Below are 27,642 nucleotides of genomic sequence, written 5' to 3'. Positions count from 1 at the left end.
CTTTTCCAACTACAGTCCCTAATCCAGAAGCCATAAAATCAAAGTCTGATTCAACCATATAAAACCCCAAATGCCTACAAGGCTGAAAGCACTGTAAGCAAAGCCAACAGTGAAAGTGGGAACAATATTTCTGACTCAGGTCACAAAGGCTAATGTACCTTGATGTAAAAACGCTCCTACAAATCAGCTCTAAAAACATCAACAACTTAAGAGAAAAACAGTCAAAAGATTATGAAGGGAGAGTTCAGAGAAAACATAAAGAGCCCTGGGGGTGCCTGGGTGGCTCAGTAGGCTGAGTGTCTGCCTTCCACTCAGGTCATGATCTCAGGGTCCTGCGATCGAGCCTGTGTCAGGCTCCCTGCTCAGCAGGAAGTCGGATTCTCCCTCTGCCCCTCTCTCCATCGCACCTCCAGCTCATGCTTGCACTGTCTCCCTCCCCGAATAAATAAATAAAATCTTTAAAAAAAATGTAACAATATGCTTTGGAACTTGTTCCCCAGTAGAGCATATAGAATCCCGTTAGTCTTTTCCACAACTGCGTGGTATTCCATTTAAAGCTGAAACGTACCCTCCTTTCTTTCTGCTGTCCCACTGTGCTATTTCTAATTTTTGGCCATTGCCTATAGTTCTTTTTTTTTTTTTAAAATTAATTATTTATTTATTTGATCACAAGCAGGCAGAGAGGTAGGCAGAGAGACAGGGGGAAACAGGCACCCTGCTGAGCAGAGACCGCCCCCCCCCCCCACGATGCGGGGCTTGATCCCGGACCCTGAGATCATGACCTGAGCCAAAGGCAGAAGCTTAACCCACTGAGCCACCCAGGCACCCCTACCCATAGTTCTGCTATGGATATTTTTATATACCTGTCATTTTACATTTTATATATGTTAACACAACCACAGTATACATTTCTAGAAGGATCATCATTGTGGCAATTGGCACAAACAGTTTAAGTCCTAATTAGCATTGCCAAATGGGTATCCACTGTGATTATAGTTTTAACCATCATTTCTCATATTATGAATGAAGATTTGCTTTTGTTTCACATACGGAAAGGCTACATATGTTTTCTTTCTTTCTTTCTTTTTTGTAAGATTTCATTTACTTGACAGAAAGAGCGTGAGCAAGCAGGGTGAGCAGGAGAGGGAGAAGCAGGCTCCACGCTAAGCAGGGACTCAAGTGACTGAGCCACCCAGGCACCTCGTATTGTTACATTTTTAAAAAGGTATGGAACAGTGTATTACTATTTATTTAGCCATCTGAGCTAAGGAAAAAACCAATAGGCTTTTGTTTGGATGAACGAGCTACATCTCTGGGTGTGGACACAGACTATGTTCATCCGCTTGCCTGTGGGGAGGGGAGCAGAATGGCGGGAAGACAGAAGCCAGGGGTGTGGGGGTGTGGGGGTGGGACGGTGGGAGAGTAGGAGAGACTGACCTTCCACTGCAGGGCTCTCTGGTGTCCCTGGATACACGTGTCCAGCTTACCAAGTCAGAAAAAGCAATAAGCTTTAACTGAAAACTGGCTGGAATGAGGTCTGTGTTTTTGTCTGGTCCTCTGGCTTTGGCTGCCTTTTCTCACATTCTCCTCTAAGCTCCCTCCAAGAAAGCTCAGACTTGGGGCAGTGGTGGGGGTAATGCCTGGGGGGGGCACAATCAGCTGAGTGTACCACTCCTGGTTTCAGCTCAGGTCCTGATCTCAGGGCCCTGAGATCGAGCCCTGTGTCAGGTTCCATGCTCAGCATGGAGTCTGTTTAAAATTCTCTCCTTTCTCTGCCCTCCCCCCCAGCTCATGCTCATGTTCTCTCTCTCCCTCTCTCTCTCTCTAATAAATACATAAATAAATAAATAAATCTTAAAAAAAAAAAAAGAAGAAGAAGAAGAAAGGAAGGAAGACAAAAAGAAAGCTCAGACTGTGATTATCGTCATGAGCGCCCTGCCGTCCTGAGTGTGCAGCCCGGGGCTGGGGGAGGGGTGCAGCAGGAGGAGAAGCTGTAAAAGGAGCCGTCACTCACTCCCTACTCTGTGTGCATGTTGGGAGCTGCGTGGTTTTCCCCAAACATCTCATAACCCCCGCTGCATCCTCCCCGGTCACAGGTTACAGATGAGAACACAGGCTCAGAAAGGTTACTGTGCCCAGAGTCAAGTCCTGCTCTCATTGGGACAGAACCCAGGCTTGTCTGACTCTGAGCCTAACAAAGGGGGCGGAGAGAAACTGCCTTGGGAGCAGGAGCTCCCCTGAGCTGTTCTTAGAAAGTGAGGCCAGGGGTGCCTGAGTGGCTCAGTCAGTTAAGCATCTGCCTTCAGCTCATGCCTTCAGTCATGATCCCAGGGTCCTGATCCCAGAGTCCTAGGATCGAGTCCCATGTTCTCCCTCTGCCCCTCCCCCATTCATTCTCTCACTCTCTCTCTCAAATAAATAAAATAAAATAAAATAAAATAAAATAAAATAAAATAAAAACAAAAAAAGAAAGTGAGGCTGGCTGCAGGGCCTCCCACGCGTTCCGCACACAGCTTTCAAACATGTGTCCCAGGCACTGCTTGCATCCATTTACTTTGCTGTCAGGAATGTGGGGGGCAGTGAAATATGAGCCAGATGACTTGGGAACTAAATAAAACGGGTCAGAGTAGAGGGTTCACTGAGCCTGTGGCCTCTTGAACTGAACTGATGTAGCTCAAAAGGGGTTCCCAAACCAGGAGCTCTTTGCCCCTCTGGGGAACAGACAGCTCCTGAGGGTTTCCCAAAGGTATATTTCTGGAAAAGCAAACTGGGAAGAATATTTCCCCCTACCTGGCAGGTGCCTTGAAGACCCAGCCCAGCATGAAGATAGAGACCTTCAGCCATGTTTCTCTGGGGCTTTTAAACTGAGTGGCCTTTTTTTTTTTTTTTTTTTTTAAGATTTTACTTATTTATTTGAGAGAGAGAGCGAGAGACCACAAGAGCGGGAAGGGTCAGATGGAGAAGCTGAGCAGGGAGCCCCATGCAGGACTTGATCCCAGCACTCCAGGAACCTGAGCCAAAGGCAGTTGTTTAACTGACTGAGCCCCCCAGGTGCTCCTTGAACTGGGTGGACTTTTAAACTCAGTTCGTGGATAGATGCCATGAGGCTTGCAGGCTGGCAAATCCAGAGTCAGTAATGAGTCCGAGAGCCAGCGCTCAGCTTGGGTCTCTGGCCCAGATTAATTTGGCCAGTACCATCAGGGAGCATTGAGGGACACGTTACACATCTGTACGGTGCCCAGAACAGCAGCAACACCTAATAGGCACCAAACACAAATGCTGGCTGGAATGACAGATTCACTCTTTCTCTTGCACGCTCTCTGGCATGCACACCCACGCACAGACGCACATGCACGTGCCCTCACACACCCCTTAGATTGCAGGGGGAAGAGAAGCACAGCTGGTAGTTTTTTGCGGTTTTCACTCATGTTGCAGAACCAACCCTAACTGAACAGCAGGTCTGAGGAGCATCCTGTTGAGATGGAACCTCAGAAGGGCCCCCCCCCCCAGCATTTTGGGCAGCACGGTCAGGGGTAAGGATGCCTCCCTGAGATTCAGGGTCCCAAAGGCCAGCCTGGGCATGGAGGCTGACTCTAGAAATCACCCTGCTCATTATGCTGTGCAGGGCAGGCAGGGGTACCGATGAGAAGCCCGAGTAGAAAGCAAATCCATTGGACTTTTGTTGTTTCCATGGTTGTTTTAAGTAGGTTCCATACCGGGTGTGGAGCCTGATGTGGGGCTCAATCCCAGGACCCTGAGATCATGATCTGAGCTGAAATCAAGTTGGCCGCCCAACTGACTGAGCCACCCAGGCACTCCTCTGTGGATTCTATTTTTTTTTTTTAAAGATTTTATTTATTTATTAGAGCGCGTGTGAGCGAGCAGGAGTGGGAGGAGGGACAAAGAGAGAGGGAGAGGCAGGCTCCCCGCTGAGCAGCGAGCCCAACATGGGGCTCGATCCCAGGACTCTGAGATCACGACCTGAGCCAAAGGCAGATGCTTGACCGCTGAGCCACTCAGGTGCCCCTGAGGATTCTTTATATAAGTAAGTAAGTAAGTAAGTAAGTAAGTAAATAATGTGATCCAAAAGGCACTCAACATCATCATCAAGAAGGCAATGCAAATCAAGACCACAACGAGACATCACCTCACATCCATTAGACAGAATGGCTACTATAAAAAAATAACAAGTGTTAGAAAGGATGTGGAGAAACTGGAACCATTGTGCTCCATTGGTGGGTTTATCTCTGGACTCTGGATTCTGTTTCATTGTCTATGTGCCTAAAGGTGTCTGTTTTAATACCGGTACCATACTGTTTTGACTACTGGAGTTTTATAGTATAATTTGAAATCAGGAAGCATGATGCCTCTGACTTTGTTCTTTCTTAGGATTTCTCTGGGTATTTGGGTTTTTTAAAATCCATTTACCTTTAATGCAGGATTTAAGTGTGCCAATTTGATATTTAATTTCTCTAGGTTTTATGTCTTTTTTGTTTCTCTATTACCCATTATTGCTTCTTTTTGTTAAAAAGATATTTTCTAGCATACTAATTTAATTCTTTTGTTTCTCTTGCCATACTTCTGGAATAATTTTCTTAGCGGTTGTCCTGGGGTTTATAATTATCATCTTAATAAATAATTTGGTTTGGATGAATAACAATTTACTTTCTTTTTTTTTTTTTAAAGATTTTATTTATTTATTTGAGAGAGAGCTTGCATAAGCAGGCAGAGGGCCCGAGGGAGAGGGAGAAACAGACGTGATCCCAGGACTTTAGGACATAAACCAAACGCAGACACTTAACTGAGACACCCAGGCACCACAACAATTTACTTTTAATTACAAACAAATACTTTGCTCCAGTATAGCCATGTTAGTTATCTCCTTCTTTGTATTTTTATAACATGACTATTTTATACACCATTAACCCATCAACACAGTTTTATCATTATTGCTTTACACAGCTGGCTTTTAAATCAGAAGAGAGCAAAAAGTAACAAATAAAAATACATTTATATACTGTCTTTTATATATACCTATGTAGCTACCTCATGAAGCTCTTTATTTCTGTATGTGGATTTAAATTACTGTCTAGGGGTGCCTGGTGGTAGGTCAGTTGGGCAGCTGACTCTTGGTTTTGGCTCAAGTCATGACCTCAGGGTTTTGGGATTGAGTGCTGTGTCAGGCTCCAAGCTCAGGGGGGAATCTGCTTCTCCCTCTCCCTCTGCCCCTCCCCCCAATTCCCCCTCCAATAAATAAATAAATCTTTTTAAAAAATAAATTACTGTCTAATGTCCTTTCACTTCAGATTGAAAGAATCCCTACAGACCTGCTTATAGGACAGGTTGATAGAAATAAATTCTCTCCACTTTTTTGTTTATTTGGGCATGTCTTAATTTCTCTTTTGCTTTTGAAATATATGTTTGCTATAGATTTCTCTGTTAACAGTTTTTTTTTCTTTCACCACTCTGAATATGTCATCCCCATTGACTTTTGGCTTTCATGATTTTTATTAATAGCTTATTTCATGAAAAGAAATCAGCTATTAATCTTATCAAGGATTCCTTTTCTGTGCTGAGTCCTTGTTCTCTTGCTGCTTTCAAGATTCTCTCTTCCTTTTTTGCTTTTGGCAATGTGGTTGTGATGTGCTTAGGTGTGGATCTCTTCGAGTTTATCTTATCTGGAGTTTGTTAAGCTTCTTGGATATATAAAATAGCATTTTTGTTTCTGTTTGGGAAGGTTTTGGCCACTATTTCTTTCTTTCTTTTTTTTTTTTTTTAAAGATTTTATTTATTTATTTGACAGAGAGAAATTACAAGTACACTGAGAGGCAGGCAGAGAGAGAGATAGAAGGAAGCAGGCTCCCTGCTGAGCAGAGAGCCCGATGCGGGACTCGATCCCAGGACCCTGAGATCATGACCTGAGCCGAAGGCAGCGGCTTAACCCACTGAGCCACCCAGGCGCCCCTTGGCCACTATTTCTTCACATATTCTTTCTGCCTCTTTCTCTTCTTCTCTTCTGAGGTCTCAATTACATGTACGTTGGCATACTTGACGGGGTCTCACAGGGCTCTGAGACTTTTCATTTTTCTTCATTCTTTCTTCTTTGTCTTCCTTAGACAGGATCATCTCAACTAACCTATCTTCGAGTTTGCTGATTCTTTCTTCTACCAGCCCAAACCCTCTGTTGAGACTCTTCAGTGAATTTTTTCATTTCAGTTATTGTAATTTACAGCTTCAGAATTTCTACCTTTTTTTTTATACTTTCTATCTCTCTATTGATAGTCTGTCTCCATTTGGTGGCACATAACTGTTCTGCTTTCCTTTAATTCTTTAGACTTGGTTTCCATTAGTTCTTAAAAAACAATTTATCGCAGTCAACATAAAATATTTATCTAGGGGCACCTGGGTGGCTCAGTCAGTTAAGTGTCTGACGCTTGATTTCAGCTCAGGTGGTGATCTCAGGGTCATGAGATGGAGCCCTGTGTCCAGCTCCACCCTCAGCAGAGTCTGCTTGGCCTTCTTCCCTTGCCCCTCCCCCTGCTCTCTGTCTCTCAAATAAATAAATAAAGTCTTAAAAAAATAAGTAAAATCTTTGTCAAGTAAGTCCAACTGGGCTCACAGATGGGTTTTTTTTTTTAAGATTTTATTTATTTATTTGATAGAGAGCAATCACAAGTAGGCGGAGAGGCAGGCAGAGAGAGAGAGGGGGAAGTAGACTCCCTGCCGAGCAGAGAGCCCCACTCAGGGCTCGATCTCAGGACCCCGGGATCACGACCCAAGCCGAAAGCAGAGGCTTTAACCCACTGAACCACCCAGGTGCCCTCACAGATGGGTTTTATGGACTGTTTTTTTTTTTCCTTTTTCATTGTTATACTTTCTTATATCTCTGTGTGTCTCATATTTTTTTTGTTAAACACTGGACATTAAAAATAATCTAATGTGGCTACTCTGGGAATTAGATATCCATCCTCCTTTCCAGGATTTGTGTTGCTGTTGGTTATTATTGTTGCTCTTTGTTTGCTCTGGGGTTTTCCTGGACTAATTCTTCAAAGTGTGTACTCTTTGTCATGCGCAGCTTCTGAATTCTCTCTTGGTTAGCTTAATGGTCAGCTGAGACAGAGGTTTCCTTTAATACCTCAATTCAGTACATCTCCTGTTCTGTGCCAAGGGGTTCGCTGTGTGTTGAAGCACAACTTCAGTGCTCTGCCAGGTTATAACTCTGCCTTTGCCTTCACTTCCTATTTGAGCAGGGCCTCAAGGTCAGCCAGAAGTGAGATACTAGGGCTCTCTCAGGTCTTTTGTGGATGTGTACACAGCCTTGCACACACATGTGCCTTCTAGATTCCCAGGAATGTGCTGGAGCATTTCAAGGCCCCTCTGGATGGCTCATCCTCTAGATTTTCATTTAAGTGTTTGTGTCGGCTTCTTCCTTATTCTAACTAGTGCTGCCACCTTAGACAACTGCAGTGTTAAACAATTGCTGCTGATTGTTTTTGGCAAACACTCCAGACAGAGCTTTTCCCCATGAGTGAGTTCCACATCAGGTCAGATAAAGACAAGTGCTATGTATGGGCTTTTCCTGGAAGCTGACAGCGACAATTCTCTGGGAATGAGCAGTTATGACCTTCAAAATGTTTTGCTTTTTTCCTGTGGCCACTATTTGTCACAGGTACTGTGGTTATGGGATTGATAGCTTTTAAGGCTACCACGGGGCTGGGAAATGGGCAAGTTAAAATGCTACGAACTTCACTGTTCTTAGCAAGATATTTGTCCTGAATAAACACTTCTTGGGTTGTTACCAGACATTAATTTCCAGAGTTCTGAAAAGGTCCATTTTTACTTCTGGTGTTCTTGCTGCTTTTTATGCAGATTTTCGGAGGTTCTTACTCTATCATTCCAGAAGTGCTTCTTCCACTGGAAGAAGAAATCTTTTATTTATTTATTTTAAATTTATTTTTAAAGATTTTATTTATTTGACAGAGAGAGATCACAAGTAGGCAGAGAGGCAGGCAGAGCGTGGCGGGGCGGGGGAAAGCAGGCTCACTGCCAAGCAGAGAGCCCAATGTGGGGCTTCATCCCAGGACCCTGGGATCATGACCTGAGCCGAAGGCAGAAGCTTTAACCTACTGAACCACCAGGCATCCCGAAGAAATCTTTTCGAAAGGGTTTTTTTGGGGTCAGGATAGATTAGGAACCCCAGCATGACACGGCAAGGCAGACCTGCATGATTGTAGTAGAGCTGATATGTAGCTATCCTTTCAAGTCCTAGTCCCCCCCCCCTTTTTTTTTAAAAGAATTTATTTATTTATTTGATAGAGACACAGTGAGAGAGGGAACACAAGCAGGGAGAATGGGAGATGGAGAAGCAGGCCTCCTGCCGAGCAGGGAGCCAGATATGGGGCTCCATCCCAGGGCTCTGGGATCATGACCTGAGCCAAAGGCAGACATTTCATGACTGAACCACACAGGCACCCGTAAGTCCTAGTTTTTAAATCCCAGAAACTTCTGGAACTCTGAGATCTAAGAACTGCCCTGCCCCCCACCCTCTCCACGGGCCAGGGCAGGAAGTGAATTGCATTCCCTGGCCAAGTGGTCTCCATGGACCACTGAACAAATGAAGAGAACATTGTTGTATGAATCAGAACACAAAGTATTAAATGATTATCTTCTTACAGTCATTTGCGAACTATATGGCTCCTGTTCTAGAATTTTTCAATGGGACTCATGGAACTGTTCCCCACCCTCAGCGCCCTAGACTCCTGGAGAATGCACATGGAGCAATTCAGTGTCCGTAAATCCAAATGCAAAGGGTGCATCGTTAGCAGAATAAAAAAATCTCTTCTGCACACAGACATGCTTTCAAATGCATACTGCCACTAATAAATACACAAATCTATTTAAAGCAACAGCAATGACAACAGGACCCTAACTCTGAGATAGCAGGTCTAAGGCTGACAGCTGCAAAGATGGGGTGAGTTCCTCCATTTGTCTCCGCAGGTATGGTGTAGCAGGGACACCAGCCAAGCAGCTTTCGATGCCTTTGTCCTCGTGTCTTCCAGTCTCCTAACCCTTTACCCATCCTGGCCCACCAGTCTCTTTTTCTCGCTTCCTACTCCCTTTCCTCCCTCTTTCCTGTCAATCACCGACCCTCTCTTTAACCTACTGAACTGTCTCTTTACCGACCCTCTCCTGAGTGCCTAGGGGTCCAGTGCTGGCTCTGAGGAGCTCCCACTTTGGTGGGGAAGGACAAGTGTGCAGAGCAGATCCCCTCCCTCCTGCAACCAGGTACAGAAATACTGGCACAGAGGGAGGTATCTGGGGGAGGGGGAACTGGGGAGAATGGACGGTCTTGGGGAAAGGTGGGTCTGGATTTAAAAAGGATCCTGCCCAAGGTTCCTAGAAAGTGGACCTGAGTGCAAAAGCAGTATTGAGCTTCTCGGGCTGTGAAGTGGGGGAGATGAGAAATCCATTCCATTATGATGGGGCTATGCATAAACACTGCAGGGCTCAGGAGCTGTTTTCTAGGCAAAGAACCCCAGGGACAGGGTGAGTTCAGTCTGCAGGTCTGGGGCTGCGGCAGCAGCAGGGAAAGGCATCTTGGCCGGATACCGGCCCACCAGACAAAAAGAGCCTTTTTCCCAGGGATGCAGGAAAAGGCCTGGTTTGTGCAAGGGAAGGCGCCAAAGCCAGGATGTGCATGCACACGAAACTATCTGGAAATAAACAGGGGGCCTCCCCACCCGCCAAAGCTAATCTGAGAGGGACATCTGCTCTGCGTGGCTTGCACCATTCCCCGACAGGCAGAGAATCAGGACCCCCGCGTGGGAAAGGGCAGTGAAAGGAGGAAGGGCTGCCCACCCCTTGTCCAGCAGCTGACCTCACACAAGACACTCATCCTCTGGGAGCCTCAGTTTCCTTATCTGCAAAATGGGAATGATAACATATTTTTATCTTTTGCAGAGCTCTGTGAGGGTCACATGAGATGAAGGACTTGGAAAAACCTAGTCCAGAGCCCAGTAAATCCTTGTTTTCCTGTGACTTTTAGACTGTTTTCAAGTGAAGGCCAAATTCTAAATGCTTTTTTGAGGAATCTGAGTAATATTACACTTTATCCTAAAAAAAAAAAGTCACTAAATATTCCTCATTTCCTTCCAAAAAGGACATCAGAAGCTTACAATAAAATGCAATGAGACCTTTTACAAGGCGAGAAAGGAGAACGGAGTGATGGAGTGTGTTTTTGGAAAGCCGGCAGTACGTGTGTTGGTGGTGGGGGGGTTAATTACACACAAAACCCAGAGTAAAGGAAAGTCCCAGCAATCAAACACAAAACAGACTTCAGCTCTGGAAGTCAAAGCGAGCAGAGATCCATGAAGGGCGTTTCCTTGCAGTGAACTCTAGGGGGTTTATCTGGAAGTCCTCTGTATAAGGAATTATATAAAGCAAGCCCACAGTGGTACGGGGGGCAGGAAGCCTGCACCCAGGGCCCGGGAGAAGACTCTGAGGCACAGACAGAAGGGGCTCCCATTTCTCCCTGGGGTGCAATCTGCCTGGGGTCCTGGTGAAGGTGCTTAGGGGCTGAGCATGTGTGCGTTCATTCCTTCCCTGTTCTGGGCACCTGCCTTCCCTGAGCCTGCCGTGTGCTGGGCTCTGAAGACTCAGGTAATGGCCCCAGCCAGCCAGGTTCGAGAAGGCTTTCTCTAGCTGGAAGGACAGAGGGTGATGAACTTGGGCTGAGAGTCCAGATGGGGTGAGGCTGGAGGTGGGGGACATAGTGGGAGGAGAGGGGAGAGTCCTGAGAGGCAGTGTTGGCATGGACAGAAGGGGGCATGCGTCCAAGGCGTACTGAGTGGGAGACTGACTAAGACTTGGTGTAGGAATGGGGAAGGGAGAAGTAGAGGATGCTGGCCCAGGGTCTGCTCGGGGAAGCGGTGGCCAGAGGTCTCCCTGAGACGACAGGGAGCCGGAGGACAGCTTGTGTCGGTGGGGGAGGGGGGGAGCGAGTAGAGGTGAGTCTGCGGGTTGTATGGAAGGGAGGTGGAGGAGTCAGGGAAGGACAGTCCAGGTCTGGGGAGGGCAGGGGACATACTCAGGAGGGCCATCAGCAGCCCTCACAATGGCAAGAGGACATTTCAGGAGCTGACGGTGACCTTCTGAGAGTGGCCAAGGGCACAAGGGGACCGTCCCTGGAACTGTGGATGCCGAGAAGCCAAGGAAAGCAGTCCTGGACCCACAACTTGGGGGACAGTGGCCAGCTGGAAGGGAGAGGAAGGCCAGGCCCCAGGTCCAAGCATCCCGAGTTTTGGGGCGGGGCGGGGACTGGTACCTCCCACCAGATCTCAGGTCAAGGGCAGACTTCCAGGCCTGGATTTGGAAACCACGAAAACTGGGGACTCACCGGGGTCGCCTCTTCTTCCAGCCTTGCCGCGCCGTCCAGGAGGGCCTGGGCAGGAGAAGAAGGACAGACTGATTGAAAAGGGAAGCCAGCAGGCTTGGGCGCAGCCTGCGCACCCCACACCGACACCCCGGGGCATAGCCCACCCACTGCCCTGTCACTCGTGTCCTCCCCCTCCCTCGCCATCCAGTCTTCAGTCTTTCACAAGTCATTCCCGACTCCCAGAGATGGACTCCCTGGAAATTCACAGGCAGAAGAGTTGGCCGCTAGAAACTGGATCTGCGAGAAGCATAAAGCTGAGGCTGGAAGTCCTTTTATGCAAATCATGATGAACACTTTCTAATATTTCCCAAGGTAAGACAAAAGAGACGACACACTACATAGAGACACTACTGTGGCCTTCCAAATGCCTGAACTCGGGAATGGCAGGAGCTGCCCTGTCCACTGCCTATCCCTCTTCCACCTGCTTGAACCTTCCGCACCCCCTCCCCCACAGCCTGGGGCAGCTGCTCATGAATTTCTCTTGACTGATTGCACTTAAGGTCCACACCAACATGCAGCATCTTCCGTCCGTAGCTTTGAAAGCCTTCTGGAATTTGTGATGTGAACCAACCTGCCTCCACCTTTTCCCTGCTCTGCTCACATCGGTCCCTAGACGCAGCTACCTTGATGCTGAAGGAGGAGTATGCTGACCAGTCCCCAGCCCTGAGTCAGGGGACGTTTGCTCAGGTGCTGGGGGAAAAGGTATGCAGAAGTGAAGGTGTCCATACTAGGCTGCTGTTTGAGACGCATGTGTCCCTTCCCCCTCTGTGGTGCCCATCCACGGCTTGCTGCCCAGGAGGGGCCCAGAGGCCAGAGATCCACAGGCTCAGACAGTATTACAAGGAACTGCTCTTTCCTATATAAGTCAACCTTAACTTCCCTCCTCAACCCCCACAACAACCACAGCGGAGAGGCAGAGGCTGGCCACGAATCAGGTCTGCGGCAGAATAGTTTACTAAAAAATTGATGTGGACGTCTGAGCGGCTCAGTTGGTTGAGCATCTGCCTTCATCTCAGGTCATGATTGTGGGGTCCTGGGATAGAGCCCTGCACCGGGCTCCCTGCTTAGCGGGGAGCCTGCTTCTTCCTCTCACCCTCCCTCTCTCAAACAAATAAATAAACTCTTAAAAAAATTTTTTTTAAAGAGTTTATTTATTTGACAGAGAGATCACAGTAGGCAGAGAGGCAGGTAGGGAGAGGATGGGGGGCGGGGGGAAGCAGGCTCCCTGCCAAGCAGAGAGCCCCATGCAGGGCTCGATTCCAGGACCCTGAGATCATGACCTGAGCCAAAGGCAGAGGTTTTAACCCACTGAGCCACCCAGGTGCCCCTAAACTCTTTAAAAAAATTTTTAAAAATTCAGGTGTATGAATTTTCCTTCCTCCTGGTTCCAAGCGAGCAGTCCACTGTGCGTCCCAGCCCAGGGATCAGCGCGCGGCAGGAAAGCAGAAGCAGCCCCGGGTCAGTAGCACTTCTAGAAGGAGGGAGGGTCTTCAAGGAAGAGAAAGAAGAAAGACTCCTCTGGATGTGGAGGGGGTGCTTCCTGGCATGTTACACCCTAAAACCTTTGCAGGTGCCTGGGGTTGATCATACGTATGTACCACGTTTTCTTCATCCATTCATCTCATCGGGTGATGGATGCTTGCATTGTCTACTGTGAATAGTGCTGGGATGAACACAGGTGTGCAACCTTCTCAACACCCTATTTCCAATGCTTCTGGATATATACCTATAAGCAGGTCACACAGTAATCCCATTTTTAATTTTTGGAGGAAGCTCCATATTGTTTCCTCTGCTGACACCATTTGACATTCCCACCAATGAAGCCTTCAATTTCTCCATTGCCTCCCTGACATTTGGATTTTTAGTTTGTTCTGGTTTTTTGTTTGTTTGCTTTGTTTTCTTTTTTGGTCTTGGCGGCCCTCAGAGGTATGATGTGATACTGCATTATGGTTTTAATTTGTCCTTCCTTAGTAATTAGCAATGTTGAGCATCTCTTCATATGCCTGTTGGCCATCTGTATGTGTGTATCTTCTTTGGAGAAATGTCTAGTCATCGTCCATTTTGTAGTTGGATTTTTGTTGTTGAGCTGTCAGAGTTCCACATGCTGGGTATTAACTCCTTATCAGACACGTGGTTTGCAAATATCATCTCCCATGCTGTAAGTTGCCTAGGCATTCTGTTGATGGTTTCCTTGCTGCCTGGGAGTTTTAAACTCTGATGTAGTCCAATTTGCCTATTTTCGCTTTTGTTGCTTTTTTAACCTTTTGAGTTGATTTTTGTCTATGGTGTGAGGTAAGGGCCCCATGTCATTCTTTTGCATGTGTGATATTCAGTTTCCCCAGCACCTTCTGTTGAAGAGACTGTCTTTTCCCCATTGGATAGTCTTGGTGCCTCTGCTGAAGGTCATTTGACTGTATCAGTGAAGCAGACCTGAGTTTTGAGCGCAGAAATTCCTGCCAGTCACGTGGTCCTCATAGTTCCTCAATACCAGACACAAACCTTGAGTCTTGAGCTGGAATCGCCCATGGGCTTTGTTGACTTGGCATGGCCGAGATTCTGGCACTCTCTGAACAGACAACAGCTCTTCACCCTGGTGAGGGATTTCCAGCTTATGAGCATGTCCAGGTCCATGACCTCAGGTGAGCCCACGCTGCTTGGTCACCTGCCAACTTAACATCTCCATGTAGATCTCACCAACATGTCAGGCCGACAGTGGTCAAAACATACGTCTTGGTCTCCTCCCCAGCTCCCGGATGCAGCTGGCCTGGTCTTAGGCCCTTTCTCCTCTCTGGACACATCTGTTTTCAGGGAGAGCAAGGGTGTGGGAATGGGAACCCCACTGGCACATACAGCATCATGTTTCTCTGCCTGTAGGAGGGAAAAGGCCCACTTTCACTCACAAGGCCTAGAGCACTGGTCACTCACTCCTTACGGGCTTTCACCAGGCCACAGAAGCTCGTGCTCGGCTCACCAAGGCTGCCTGCCTTGGGTCTCAGGCTGAGGTGAGGGACACAGCAGGAAAGGGGCCCACAACTGGGACAGTAAGTCAGTCTGAAAGCTAAAGCACACCACGGTTTCCTGCTGGTCATTACCGGGTACGACTATAAAATTCTCTGTCCGCGTAACTCAAGCCAGATGAAGACATTTGCCTTTGCTGAGGTGGCTGAACAAATGGATTTGTCTGGTGGTTCGCCTGGGTGGCATGGTTAGGCAGAGGGCCTGACGAGGAGGGGTGATTGCAGGCCAGCAGCTGCCCAGGCAGGGTGCAGTGCCCCGCCTTCCAGAGCCTTTGGGGAAGTTCCCAGCAGACCTGGAGTGGGGCAGGGCCTGGGTATCCCCGGGCATCCAGGGCCTGTGAGGCTGCAGGCCCAGTACGCCAGACAGTACTGCCAACTGAAAGGGCCTAGGTCGAGAAGGAGAATGAGCTTGATGCTCATTCCAGGCTCTCCCAGGCCAACCCAAACCTGATACCAGAGGACTCCGTGTGAACAACTCACAAACTGACAACTGGTCAACCCTTTTTCCAAACAGGCAAAAGCAGGCCCCTGGCCCCACGGTTTGCCCTAGAACTTTTTCCTTGCTGTCTTTCTTCTTTCCCTTCTCCAGTGGGAAAACCTCTCCCACTGCCAGCACACACTCAGACATTCAGGCTGCCCTGGGAGGCATCTGGGAGTCGGTCTTGATTGTCCTGCTATGTACAGATGGGAAAACTGAGGCTTTGAGGGGGAGGACAAGTCTTGCCCAAGGATGCTGTTGGGAAAACGGTTCCAGCTGGAAAATCTGCACATGATGAAGCCCAGATGGTGCCATTCTCCTGGGACCCACAGAGCTGTAGGGACCCTGGCTGCCACAGGGGCATCTGTGAGGTATCCCTCCAAAAGTTGTGGGCAACAGAGACCAACCTGAGGCAGGAAAGACATGATTGATATGGAAGCTGCTTACCTGGGGCAGATTACTCAACCTCTCTGGGACGTGACCCATGTGGATGGAATTTTAGGGGTGATGGAATGACAGCTGCTTTGCCTAAATATTATACCGAAGAGCTGGAAGCATACGTAACAGACTGGGGGCAGAGAAGTGGTGCCTATGTGGGGTCCCAACAAGTCACAGGCTGGACCGGTCTTTGGAACACGGAGCCCTGCTGTCAATGAGCTCGTGTGTGTTCCCCAGGGCGGGTAAAGCCTGAGTCACAGGAGCTGCAGGCCAGTGACTTTATGGGCAGGGTCTGAGTGCCAATGCAAGGCCAGTTGGGGGATTTTCCATGTCCCTACATGGTTCACAGACCGTCTGGGGATCTGGGGACCAGGAGGCAGGGCTTGCATGGCCTGGGGATGGAGTTTCTCAATTAAATCCTGGAACCTGGGCTCCAGCTTGCAGCAAAATGACTTTGGATGCCTGTGATGACCATCTGCCCAGTAAGTAACCACAGAGGATGATGGTTTTTCTCAAGCACCGTTCAAAGCCAGACAATATGGAACCATTTGTAGCCCATAAACATCTCGTCTCTGGTTGGGCTGGAGAACTCACACGCTCTGACCAGATCCAACGTGGGTCCCACACCTGGACAGGCTCTTTATGGAGGTCTGAAGCCTGAGGATGTGGTTCTCAATCTGGTGGCCTCTTGAGAGTCCCTGGCCTCAACCTCCTCTAGGACTCCCTCTCTAGCAACATCCACTGTAATAAATGGCCCGGACATGTTGGGGGAAGCTGCCCAGACCCCCGTGTTCCTCAGGTCACCCAGTCCTTGGCCCCTCCCATGCTCCTCCTAGGGCAGAGGCTTTGGTGCAATTCATCTAACTGAATCTCTTTACAGTTCTAGAAAGTGCTTTAATCCCTTTGACTCTCTTCTCAACTGGGGAAAAGGAGACTCAGAGTCGTCAAGAAATGTTGCCAGAGGTAACAACCAACAGGCAGAGGAACCCAAATGTCCACAGATGGGTGAAGAGATGAAGAAAACGTGCTGTGTACACACAACGGAATATTGTTCAGTCTTAGAAAAAGAAGGGCATTCTGACGCACGCCACACCACGGATGAAATGTGAGGAAGTCATGCTAAGTGAAATACACAGGTCGCAAAAAGACAAATACTGTATGATTCGTTGCCCTTACGCGAGGTGCCTGGAGTCGTCAAATTCAGAGGGACAGAAAGCAGCCAGGGGCTGGGTGGCAGAGACAGGAATCAGTGTTTAAGGGGGACAGGGCTTTTGTTAGGGAGGATGAAAAAGTTCCGGGAATCGATCACAGTAACGGTTGAACAGCCCCATGGATATACCTAATGACACTTAAAAACAGTTAAAATGGTCAAGTTTATGTGGTGTGGATTTTACCAAAGTTAAAACAAAAAAAAGGAATGCTCCCAGGGTTCTCAGCTCCCAAGCGCCAGAGCTCAAGTGTGAAGTCAGGCTGGCCTCTGTTGACCACAGAAATGTCACTGGCAGCGTGGCTGATGACCGTCTGCTGCTGAGTATCTACAGAGAGCCTGGCACTGTGTAGTCATGGGGCACAGTGGTGTCCCTGAGGTCACACAGCGAGGAGATGGCAGAACAGGGATTTGAACCCAGGTGGAGCACATGTCCTCTGAAGTCCTCAGTCATTGTGACCAAGGCCAAGTTCTTATCACCATTCCAGGTCGTGTCCAGAGCCTCCTGCAGCCTTAGGACCAGGCCCTTCTCAAAGGCACTGGGGGTCCCTTTCTCTGACCCTCTTCCCAGAACTCTAGGAAGGAGCCTGGGGGTCATCTGGACTGAACACCCTGGGCCTTCAATCTGGAGCTCTTTGTGGTTACCCAAGGCCCTGGGGCCATTGTGGGGGTATGCGTTGAGCAGAGGAGGCAAGGGAGGTCCCTGGATTTGAGCTGCTAAGACCAGATCACAACAACATCTCCCCAGATCATTTTGTTTTACAAGTTTCAGACCAACCTAGGAGTTGGAATCTCTTGCTCAGGGGAAGGAGAGTGTTCTCCCTGCTCATTTCCTGCCTGGGCTAACAAAGCCCCCTGCCCCTCACAGGAATGGGGGGCAGGTGTGTTTTGTGGGCACCTCGTGGGAGGGCCTTTGTCGCCTGGAGTAGCTGGCCACCTGGCAGGTTGCACCAGCTTGGCCAGCATCGAGGGCTGTGTTGGTCTCTGGGAATTAAAATCCCAGTTTCTTACTCAGCAAATACGGTTCATTCCAGAAGGAGTGTCTTGTTCCTAAAGGCTTCACTACGTATCACGCTATGGGGAGCCCTGCTGCATTTTGCAAGATCCTGAAGCAGTTTGTAAAACCAAGGCCACAGGCAGCTGGGCACATGTTTGTTTGGGACTGGGGTTGTGTCCAGGCTGGTGACAGATTCCTCCAGTCTCCATGACTAGACCAGGCAAACCCACTAAGATATCATGCCCCTCAGGGGATGAATGAACAGGGCCCATCTTGCAGGGGGGATGGTGGACCCGTGAGGGACCCCAGCCTCACAATCACAGAGGGCCCCAAATGTGGACCTTGCTGTTCTGTCCGAAGGAGATCGCACCTGACAGCCCCAAAAGCCCCCTGATGGTGTTAATAAAAATAACAGGGAGGTAACACTTTGCTGTCTGCTCTATAGTTAGTTTTGATCTTGCTTCCACAGTATTAATCCATATCCTCCTCATACTGGATCTATGAGGAATACTACCATTGTCGTCCCCATTTTATAGAAGGAGAAACTGAGGCACAGAGAGATGGAAGGACCTTCTGAGTCACACAGCCGGTAGTAGGCGGGGCCCTGCAATGTAGACCCTAAGCATGCATATCCAAATCCCACTGCCTGCCTCCCGCTAGAGGAGGTGGTCGCTGGAGGAAGGGGCGCCCAATAGGCCACGGGTTCCAGAACTCCTTCTTGGCACTTGTTATTCTATTTTTCAGAATACGGGGATCACACGCACAATGGAAGGAGCCCGGGGATGGCTCTCAGAGGTCTGTGAATTAAATACTGAAGTGTCAATTAAATACTGAATTAAAATACTGAATGCCAGATTCTGGCATGCCCTCCGCACGCCATCTGACATGCCTGCTGTTTCCAGGCTGCTTCCTCTGCCTGAATCAGGAGTGGCTTTAATAACATGTTTCAAACAGGATCAAAGAGTTCAGACCTATGACCTGTACTGGTGGTGCACAGCACCCACGGGTCCCTGCGGGAAAGGGCTCCTGCGAGATGGGGGCACGAGCCCGGGGAGGAGGTGCCACCGCTGCCACCCGCTGCCACCAGCTGCCACCCGCTGAGGGCCTCTGCTGTCTATTTAATTGGCAGCTCACCCAAGATGCAGGTGTGAACAGGCATGGAGACCCAAGGGAGGTGTCCCGTCCAAGTCACAGGACTAGTCAGGAGCGGAGAGGTGGGCCAGCACCAACACGGCCCTCCTCAGTGCCTCACTTTCAGGGAAACTGACTGCAGTTGAGGCACATGGGCTAGAAATACAGCATGTCTCAAAGAGGCAAGAGCAAAAAGGACTCGGGAAGAAGCAGACCGTGGGTGGATGGTTTCTGCAGCAGAGTGACGGGGCTCACAGGTGGGCTTCTGGTCAAGGGGTGCGTGCGTCTTAGCCCAGAGACTTCAAGGGACTTCTTGAAGGATCCTTCTGAGTGACAGCTGTAAGGATCATGGGGACCCCAGGTTGGGGCCACCTGGCCACAGGCCATTCCTTGGGCTTGGCAGAGCCCCCTACCCACCTCCCCTGGCTCAGGCTATGGAAGGGACAAAGCGAGCTCCTGGGAAGAGTGAAATGCCCTCTTGGAGGGGCCAGGACACGCCATGGCACTTCCCTCCCAAGAGCTCAGCGCCACGAGAGCATCTCTGAGGCTGAAGAAGGCTCTGACCCACTCACTGGCCTGGACTGGAAAGAAGGGGAGTGTAGTGAGGGACTCTGGGGTAGGGGGAGGGGGAAAGGAGAAGGACCTTCTTAGGCTCTCTTCCTGGGTTGAAAGGTTGCCCTGTGTATGGAAAAAGCTGCAGGCCAGGCTGAGAAAGGGGTCGGATCCTAAGGAACTGTGGCTCACAGCTGGGGAGCATACTGGGAGCACCGGCCATGGGCTGCGGGGATTGGGTGGGAGCGCTCAGGGTGACCGGGGCTCAGCCAGACCCAGATTTGTGCTTGTGCAGGTCTGCTTCTCCCCAGAGCCTATCATCTCCTGAGATCCCATTTCCTGTTGGAGAACAGGCTCCATGGAGGTGCACAGAAACCAGCACCCCCCCCAAATATACCAAATTCCTTAACTCGCCATACACCCCAAAGCCTTAATCACTGACACCTGGGCCAGGGTAACCCTCTGAACTTAATGAAGACCAGGATTTATTGATTTCAGAGAATGAAGGGATTTTTATTTTATTTCATTTTTCACTTAAAAGCCATTCGTGGAAGCTTTGATTTTCATGAGAATTCCTCATAACCTGCAGGTTACAAGCCCCACCCTGTGCCATGCAGAGGGTTCTAGAAAAGGGTAGATGAAGCCGGGCAGCTGAAGGTCTTTAGAACGAGGTCAGCCTGGAGACTCAGGAAAAAAGCTGGCCACTCAGCATGAGCCAACCTGCTCCAAGGTGACCTAACCTGAGGGCCCTGGACCATGGACGCCTGGCTCCCCAGGACGGGAAAACGAAGCTCTCTGGGGGGAAAGGCATGCTAGCCCCCAGCAGGACCCAGGGTGCTTCAACTTCTGCATCTAGTAAATACAGGGGCAGGTGGTCATTAGAGTGACCCAACCATTGCAGTGTACCCAGAACTTTTCTGGGACTTCCAGTGCCAAAACTGGGGCAGTCTGGGGCAAACTGGGATGGGTGGTCACCCCAGTGGGTGGCCCGTGAGGAAGGAAGGAGGCTCTCAACACTGCCTCTGTACCATCTGCTCCCCTCACTCCCCACCCTCTGCCAAATACACATGGCTTTCCTTCTGTTTCTCAAAGCTGCCAGGCCTAGTCCTACCCCAGGACCTTTGCACAAAGCATTTCCCCTACCTAGGGCTCTCGTGCATAGGGCTCTCGTGCATCTCTACGTGGCTGACTCCTTGCTGTGCTTCTGGGAGATAGTTTCCTGTTTTCCTTTTCCTTTTTTTTTTTCCTTTTTTTTTTTAGAAATAAGAGAGAGAGCATGAGCAGGGGGAGGAGGCTCAGGAGAGGGAGAAGCAGGGTCCCCACTGAGCACATTAGTGTCTCTTGTTACAGGTTGGGTGGGGGGAGGGCTTCCCAGAGGTGCAGGAAGATTCATGAGGTCCCCAAGGGGCTGCTCCCAGCATCCTGGCCCAAGGGGCCATGGCCCATGGAGTCTCCCTGTGCCACTGACTCACATCCCAAGGGGCTTCAGTGACTCGCCATTTGTTCCTCTTGAACCTCCACACCTGCTGGAGACATTCAGGGGACTCCCGATTTCCCTGGCCCTCATCTGTCGGGTTTGTCCAGCTCAGAGGTGACCCCACTGTCTTCCAACTGCCCCATCCATCAAAAAGGAGTGGCTCCCTGCCCTTCAGGGCCACTGGGCCCTTCTGGGGACCAGGAGGTCACAGGGGCACTGAATGGGGACCTGCCATCGCCACCCACTCAGAGGATCAGGGGCCAGTAGGCCCTGGTACCCCGACACCTACAGATCTTTCTCTTGGCCCCAGGACAGTCAGCCACACTGTGTCCAGCTGTGTTTGGGGCAGTGTCATTGTCTAAAGAGCTTCACTGAGATAATTATTTCATATACCATACAGTTCACACCGTGGCATGGGTGTATGACATTCTATTTTTAAACATTTTTGTTATTTCTTTAAAATGGTGGTGGGACGCCTGGCTGGCACAAAGGGCTAAGCGTCTGGCTCTTGGCTTTGGCTCGGGTCGTGATCTCAGGGTCATGGGATGGAGCCCCACGTCCGTCTAGCTCTGTGCTCAGCAGGGGAGTCTCCTTGAGGATTCTTTCTCTCCCTTCTCCCTCTGCTCCTCCCACTTGCATTCTCTCTCTCTCTCTAAAATAAATGAATCTTTAAAAACCATTGTGGTAAGATGCACATAAAATTTAGCATCTTAACCATTGTTAAAAGAAACTGTGCAGGGGCTTTAAGAACGCCCACACTGTTGTGAAACCATCACCAGCACCCGTCTCCAGAGCTCTCTGGTCTTGCAAAACTGAAATTCTGTCCCCATTAAGCACTGACTCCCCATCTTCCTCCTAGCAGCCCAGGGCAGCACGCTCTTGGGATTGAGTCCTGCATTGGGCTCCCTGCTCAGTGGGGAGCCTGCTTCTCCCTCTCCCTCTGCTGCTCCCCCTGCTTGTGCTCACATGCTCTCTCAAATCAATAAATAAAATCTTAAAAGAAATTCCCTCTTTTTACAAAAGTTGTTTTTTTCTAAATTATTTACTTATTTGACAGACAGAGATCACAAGTAGGCAGAGAGGCAGGCAGAGAGAGAGAGAGAGAGGGAAGCAGGCTCCCCGCCAAGCAGAGAGCCCAATGTGGGGCACAATCCCAGGACCCTGGGTTCATGACCTGAGCCAAAGGCAGAGGCTTTAACCCACTGAGCCACCAGGTGCCCCTGAAATTCCCTCTTTTTAAAGGCTGAATAATTTATTCTATTGTATGTGTATTCCACATTATGTTATCATTTTTTAAAATGCCAGTATATTATATGTGACATACAATTTGCCTTTTAGACCACTTTTCAGTGTAGAGTTCAGCGGCATCAGGCACATTCCTGCTGTTGCGCCACCATCACCACCTTCTGGTTCTGAAATTTTCCCTCCTGCCCCCAAAGAAGGTCTGTGCCCATTAAGCACCAACTCTCCCATCCCCTTCCCCCACCCCCTGGTAACCTCTAATCTATTTGCTGTCTGTGAACTTGTCTGTTCCAGATATCTAAATATTTCACTATAACGTGTAATCCTACAGGATCTGTCCTTTTGATTTCACTTAGCGTCATGTCTTCAGCGCTCATCCATGTCACCCCATTGTTATAACCCGAACATCTGCCCCTCCAGAATTCCGATATTAAAATCCTAACCCGGGGCGCCTGGGTGGCTCAGTGGGTTAAAGCCTCTGCCTTCAGCTCAGGTCATGATCCCAGGGTTCTGGGATCGAGCCCCGCATCAGGCTCTCTGATCAGCAGGGAGCCTGCTTCCTCCTCTCTCTGACTGCCTCTCTGCCTACTTGTGATCTCTGTCAAATAAATAAAATAAAATAAAATAAAATAAAATAAAATAAAATAAAATAAAATCCTAACCCTCCAGAGTGATGTTGTTAGGAGGCAGACACCAGGCCCTTTGCATGGCTTTCGGTCAGCCTTCTGCAATGGGGAGACGTCACTGCTGCTCTGGCTGTGCTTCCAGAGCTCTGGAGGGGGTGCCGGGATGCCATGGGGAGCAAGGAAGGGTGCTCCTGCCTGTGGAGATGCCATGTGTCAAGGAGTGTGCCCAGCACCCCTGCCAAGAAGGTGGCAGGTCTTTGACCCTGCAGAGGAACTAAGAGAGACTTAGAGAGAGAAGGAGCTTGGCCCAAATCACATGGCTGGTGTGTGGCAGGCCAGGATCTGAATCCAGCTGTGTCCAATTCCAAAGCACTTGCCTTTTTTTTTCTTTTAAAAAAGAAATGGGTTGGGCACCAGGGTGGCTCAGTGGGTTAAAGCCTCTGCCTTCTGCTCAGGTCATGATCCCAGGGTCCTGGGATCAAGCCCCGCATGGCATCGGGCTCAGGAACCTGCTTCCTCCTCTCTCTTTCTCTGCCTACCTCTCTGCCTACTTGTGATCTCTGCCAAATAAATAAATAAAATCTTTCAAAAAAAGAGAGAGAGAGAAAAAGAAATGGGTTCTGCGTGGGGCTTCTCCAGTCTATCCACATGCTATTGTCTGGCTAGAGACCCCTGGGTGTCCCCAGTTCATGCAGTTCCTTTACCATCCTGGGTCCTGTCCTGCTGTGTGGAAGTGGCGGGGGTGCTGAGGCTACCTTCAAAAAGTTCTCAGGGTACTCAGCCCCACCCCCCGTTTCAGATTCAGCAGGACTGGAGTGACCCAAGAATTTGCGTTTTTAATAAGTTCTCAGGGGAAGCTGTTGCTGCTGGTCCAGCAAACACAGTCGGAAACCAGTTGATTTCTCCTCTCTTTAATCATTGTCTTTCCTATGAAATAGCTCAAGCCACAAGTGCTTTTTTCACAGTGCCATGTTGCCTTCGGTGTGCTCAGGGGATGGGGGGCTTACGAAAACCAGGACACCTGTTCTGGGCTCAAAAACCTCCAGAGGTCATTTCTGCTCCTACTACAGTCAGGAAGTGTAAGCATTTCGGTGTGCAAGGTGCTATTCTGAGCTCTGCTATGCCAATCCTTATGAAATCTGCATAGCCGCCCTCTAGCTCAACCTATCGAGGAGGAAATTGCATTCAGAGAGGGCAAGTCACTGGCCTGAAGTCACACAGCAGCAAGCAGCGAGGGCAGGATTTGGCCCCAGAGTGGTCTGGTGCCAGAGTTCATGCTCTGAGCCGCAGGTTATTCTCAGCTGGGACGGAAGTCCCTTACCCGTTCTGGGGGTAACTGCTGAATAGCCTAATTCCCGTCCCCACCTCATTCCCCCATCCGATTCCCCAGCTTCTGTGAACAGCATCATCACCTACCCCATAGACCCCAGGAATGCGGGTGGGTACATCTGTTCACACTTCCTGATCACTGCCTCTGAATACAAAAGACCACAGGGTGCTGCTCTGTGTGGCAGACCACGCCTCAGTGCTTTTATGGAATTTTCCATGTCTTATTAGAAGCACCACCACAACCCCATGTGGCGGACACTATTATCCCCATTTCACTGATGTGGAACCACAGCATCAAGAGGTAGGGTGACATACCTCAAAACACAGTCAAGAAGAGAAAGAACCAGAGTCACCCCTTTTCTGTCCCTACAGGGTCCCGTGCTAGCATCTCTCCATTGGGCAGTGGTCACAGCCTCCTCTGTGGCTCCCCGTTTCTTCTCATTCTCTACCTGGTCATGAATCTGATCATACCACTGCCCTTTCAAGCCATCCACAGACTCCCCACTTCCTCGGGACACAGTCTGAGCTCCTTGGCCAAAGCCCTCTCAAGCTGAGCCAGACATCCCCCTCTGGTCTGTTCTGCCTATCCCAGACTTGTCCTCTACACATCACTCCAGGCCCACCTTTTGCCAGAACACCATGGCCACTGAGCTGTGTTGCTTACATCTCCAATGTCCTTTTTCCCATTTCTTGCCAGAAAGCTCCTACTCATCCTTCAAGATCCACCTAAGCTACGAACTGTCTTCTGGGAAGTCTTCCTGGCTGGCTGCCTGCACCTGGGTTGGGGATATTGGCTTGCTACAGTCGTTAGTGCCTTGGGATGGAGCCGTCTGCCCATCTGTCACTCTGCCAGCCCCTGGGCACCACAAAGCAGAGACCCCATTTCATTTGCCTTGGTCTTCTGAGAGCCACCTCTGAGGTCCAGGCCGAATCCACCTAAACAGCACCAAGGTAGATGGTCACCAGGGGCCACGGAAAGGGGCTCTGGATTCTTGAGTGTCAACCAGCAGCCTGTGTCTGAGTCTAATCTCCGGTGGACACTGGGAAAGGAAAAGATGCTACCTTTATTGCTAGACACCTATGCCTGTCCCCCTCTGCCTGCTGGGGCAGTAAAACAGCTGTTTATGAACCAAGGGCAAGGTCTTTCTAGCCAGGGCTGCTCGAAACCACTCGGGGCAGATGGAGTCTGGGGAAACGGCTGGTAACCACTCTCCAGGGACAGCCCTGAGCCCCTAGATAATTAGCCACATGTGTGTGGGAGACAGGCCCATTTTTTTTCTCCCAAGGATTTATGAGAAGGAGGAGTATTCTCATTGACCTCCATTTCAGGAAAGGCCTCTTTCTGGAACACTTGCCGAATATTCCATCGACAGCAAAGCACATATGCTCGCAGTCAGCCTGCTTGACATCGTCATACCCGGCATATGTTTCTTGTCTCGTGCATCTTAGCACTCGCTGCGGGAACTGCCTGTATTTCTGAAGGTCCCTAAACACAGCTCCGAACGAGGCACTTAAAATTTACCCTTCATGAAAGCCGTCTCTGCTCTTTCCAAACATACTTGGAAGTGGATTCGAAGTTTATTTAAAGGAAAAAAAAATTTTTTTTTTAATAGAGAGTGTTTGTGAATTCTTCCTTGCCAGCCCTCCTCTTGGGACCCTGGGAACGAGTCCTTCAGCTTGCAGACATTGACACCCTTGTGACTGTGGACATGTGGATATGGGTCATCTATCCGCTCAGACCTTTCTCGAGCTCACCCTCTGTTTACTCACTTGTTAGGGTGCTTCTCTTTCTACCCCACTGTCTGTCTGTCTTTTTTTTTTTTTTTTTTTTTAAAGATTTTCTTTATTCATCTGACACAGAGAGAGAGAGAGCACCAGCAGGGGCAGCAGCAGACTCCGGGCCAAGCAGGAAGCCCAATGCGGAGCTCGATCCCAAGACCCTGGGATCATGACCACAGCCGAAGGCAGACACTTAACTGACCCAGGCGCCCGCACCCCTGCTGTCCCTTCTGTTTCTTCTACTCAGGCACTGCTTCCTCATTATGATTCAATCATCCACTGAGCCCTCTGTCCAAAAATGGCTCTGGACATCCCATGGGGCTAATGAACGACTTTGCTCATCCAGGTAAAGCTCCCTCTGGATGTTTGTTTGCCCACTGGTCCCGTCCCCCCCGCCCTGAGTTCTCCGTCTTTGTCCATCTTTTGGTCCAGCATTAGAGCACTCAGTGCCAGGCACCGGGGAGGGTTGTGAGCAGAGGGGAAGAGACACGCAAGCAACCAATCAAGATGCGCGGCACGGGGAGTCATGTGAGGGACACGTGCATGTCGGAGGGGCAGGGCACGGATGCCCAGGAGCAGCGCCTCAGAAGAGGGATCCGTGCGCAGGGGGGAAAACCTGCCCTCCCTCCCTGGTCTCCCAGAACCCACGGAGCCGCAGCTTGAGGTCTACGGCTACCTCGTGGCATGAAATGCTACACGTGCCTCCTAGACATGCTGTGTCAGAAATAACCTTCTTTCCTGGGCCTATTCTAATGTGTCTCTCTCTTACTGATCCTTAGGGCCCTTCTGCAGAGGAGGACTCCGGGGCTCAGTGGAAGGGAGGGTCAGGGACAAAGTGGCAGAGCCCACCTGTCACAGTTTGGGGACTGGTGGTCAGCCTGCGTAGCCTGCTGCAGCCATTGGCCAGCAGGTGGCCCTCTGGACAGCCAGCCACTGGGCCTGTCCGATCCCCTTCAGAAGGCTTCCAGGCCGCTTGGGACTTGGGCTCCATTGTTTGGGGGCAGGGTTCTCCCTGCACCACACAGGTCCTAGAGCTAAGGGGATATCCCCGGCAGAAAAATTGTGATCTTTCTCCAGGAAGCCTAAGGCTCAAAGCCACCCCCTCCCTGCCCCAGTCCTGCTATTTCATTGCCGCTTTTCTCCTGGCCTTGGGCCAAAGGGCTGAGAAAGAGGACCTGCTTGCAAAGCAGGGACAGCGAATGCCAAATTCCAGGCTCCAGGTCCTGCAGAGAGAGTGACCACAGTCCCAGAGAGAACATTCTGGGAGCTCGCTCACCCAACACTGCCCTGCGTGGGTGAGCACGACTGGCATACCCGCAGAAAGGAGGGAGTTATCTTCTATTTAAGTCTTCACAGAGGTCTTCAACTTAACATGGTACATTAATTAATTATGTGGTTCGGTGAATTTATTAACAACAACAACAACAGGTAAAGTACCACTTGGTGAAGACAACAACCTAAACCAATCCTAACTGATATTATTTCTAGATGCTTAAAGAGGGAGCAAACCGGCGGGACTATTTTTTATTAAAAAAATAAATTTAAAGAAAAAGGAGCTGCCTGGGAGTTAAAGATGGGAGATGGAGTGCCTACATTTATCTCTACTCTGTCCAGAACCCTGAGCTCCAAGGGCAAGGAAATCAGGAGGATTTTTATAAATAAAGTTTTATTAGGATGCAGTCGTGTCTCTAGGGTCTATGACTGCTTTCATGCTGTAACAGCACAGCTGGTTCCAATGGAGATGGTACTGGCCCCCCTGATCTGGATAGTTGTGCTTCCTCAAGCTGGATAGCAGCCTGTGTGTGTGTGGTGGGGGGGCGTAACTTTCTGGAGACAGAAAAACAGTGTCTAGCCTGCAGGACATGAAGCAAAGTTGAGGGATGAGTGCCATTAACTGAAATTTCACACATGAAATATGGAGGCCCCCTCCTCCTC

At 49.6% G+C, this 27,642-nt stretch overlaps 1 protein-coding gene across 6 annotated transcripts in view; it reads right to left on the bottom strand.

Annotated features, from left to right (window-relative positions):
* The window catches only part of COL23A1 (collagen type XXIII alpha 1 chain), a 309,786-nt gene that overhangs the window by 48,737 nt on the left and 233,407 nt on the right, over positions 1-27,642 (bottom strand). For all 6 annotated transcript variants that reach the window (XM_032335350.1, XM_032335353.1, XM_032335352.1 and 3 more), the window contains exon 3: positions 11,396-11,440. In XM_032335350.1, coding sequence (XP_032191241.1) covers positions 11,396-11,440 — 45 coding nt within the window. The remainder of the gene's footprint in view (positions 1-11,395; positions 11,441-27,642) is intronic.

Source organism: Mustela erminea, chromosome 3 (genome assembly GCF_009829155.1).
Source record: "Mustela erminea isolate mMusErm1 chromosome 3, mMusErm1.Pri, whole genome shotgun sequence".
In the NCBI taxonomy this organism is placed as follows: domain Eukaryota; kingdom Metazoa; phylum Chordata; class Mammalia; order Carnivora; family Mustelidae; genus Mustela; species Mustela erminea.
Note: the sequence above shows the minus strand (reverse complement) of the source record. Positions and strands in the feature narration are given on the sequence as shown.